Source organism: Penaeus chinensis, chromosome 34 (genome assembly GCF_019202785.1).
Source record: "Penaeus chinensis breed Huanghai No. 1 chromosome 34, ASM1920278v2, whole genome shotgun sequence".
Classification (NCBI taxonomy): Eukaryota; Metazoa; Arthropoda; class Malacostraca; order Decapoda; family Penaeidae; genus Penaeus; species Penaeus chinensis.
Genome location: NC_061852.1, coordinates 3146185 through 3147735, shown reverse-complemented (window position 1 = coordinate 3147735; position 1551 = coordinate 3146185). Strand labels below are relative to the sequence as shown.

General features: G+C 43.1%; 1 protein-coding gene across 7 annotated transcripts in view; it reads left to right on the top strand.

The window, feature by feature from the left end:
• Nucleotides 1–423: 423 nt before the first annotated feature.
• LOC125043511 overlaps nucleotides 424–1551 on the top strand; it is a 474978-nt gene continuing 473850 nt past the window's right edge. For all 7 annotated transcript variants that reach the window (XM_047639618.1, XM_047639617.1, XM_047639615.1 and 4 more), the window contains exon 1: nucleotides 424–1494. In XM_047639618.1, the coding sequence (XP_047495574.1) occupies nucleotides 1252–1494 (243 nt within the window). In that variant the 5' untranslated portion in view covers nucleotides 424–1251. The remainder of the gene's footprint in view (nucleotides 1495–1551) is intronic.

Genomic DNA, 1551 nt, shown 5'->3' with positions numbered 1-1551 from the left:
AAAGATAAAGAAGAAATGGAAAAAAATAGAAAAAGAGAAAAGAAGAAATAGAAGAAGAAAAATATAAAAGAAGAAATGGAAAACTAGAAGAAAACACAAAAGAAGAAAAAGAAGAAGAAAAACAGAAAAGAAGAAATGGAAAAAACAGAAAAGAAGAGGAAATAGAAGAAGAAAGGGCATAAGAAAAGTAGTAAAAAAGGAATAAGAACAAGAAAAAAGAGAGGTCACATTAAGGAACAAGGAGTGAAAAGGGTGGGAGGCAGAGGAGGAGGAGGAGGAGGAGGAGGAAGAGGAATGGAAGGGTGACCTGTTGCGGCTACAGGAGGTAACCAGGTAGCGCGAGGGAGGGAGACACTCAACCTTTTTCCTCGCTTAGTATATACAGCGGGTCGGCGAGCGAGCCCAGTTAGTTGGGTTCCCAGAGTGCGCGGGGAAGCACGTCGCCACGCGCCTGCGATCGCCTCTTCCACGCTTCTCGCTCTTTCGGTGGTCTTTGCTCTTGCTATCGCCCCCCCCCCACGCGCATAGGTCCTTTCGTCGTGGGTCTAAGAAGCGCAGAGATTATTGTTATTTTTTTCTTCTCGTGAGGGCTTGTGGAAAAGGTCTTTGGTCTTAGACCGGACTCGAGATTTTTAAAATTTAGATTTTGCCGAAGTTTTGGTGGATGATATTTTTAAAATTCATTTTGATCATTGCTGGTCTCGCCTCTTCGTCGATAGCAATTGATTATCATTATTATTTTATTAATCATTCCCAAAGTAGAATAAAAAGGGATTGAAGAAAAGAGAGAGAAAGAAAACGCATCACAAGTGATTTCGGAAAGTGTGGCATCATGAATTGAAGAAAAGATTCGCAGATTGTACGGATAAGCAGAGCCAGTAGGCCTTCCTGTGTCGCAACTGGCGGCTGCGGATATCGGTCCCAAGGAGAGTGAATTGTACGAATAAAAAGTGGCAGGATATATGTTTACTATTTGTTATTATTCGGTCTCGTGAATATTTCGCCCGTGTGACAACAACCCACGCCGACTTTATGGATAAATAAAAGAAAAAAAGAAAAGAGGAAAGTGAGAGAAAAAAAAGGAAGAGAGATACGGGGTAAAGAATAATAAGACGAATAATGGATATTAGCCGCCTATAACCACCAAGTAAAAGCCAAATAAAATACAGAAAGATAGTTAAGTGAAACTTGAAAGAGAGAAAAGCGCTGAAAATCGAATCCATCCCAGAAAAATATTTTCTAAAGGGCACAATGCGGTTGTTAACGATGGTGGTGTTGATGATGGCCATGGTGGTTATGGTGCTGAGTGACGGAGTAGGTGGAGGAGGAGGTGGAGGTGGTGGAGGAGGAGGTAGAAGAGGATTTGGAGCCGGGATGATCAGGGACCTGACGATGAAACTGCGCCTCGTGGACAACGGGTATGACGACGTGGTGGTCAAGATCGATGAAGATATACCGGCGACCTGGTGTAACGGCATCTTCCTCGGCTTACAGGTAGGTGTCGAACGAAGAGAAATTAGGGAAATGGGGGAAAGCGGTATTATTTCTTCC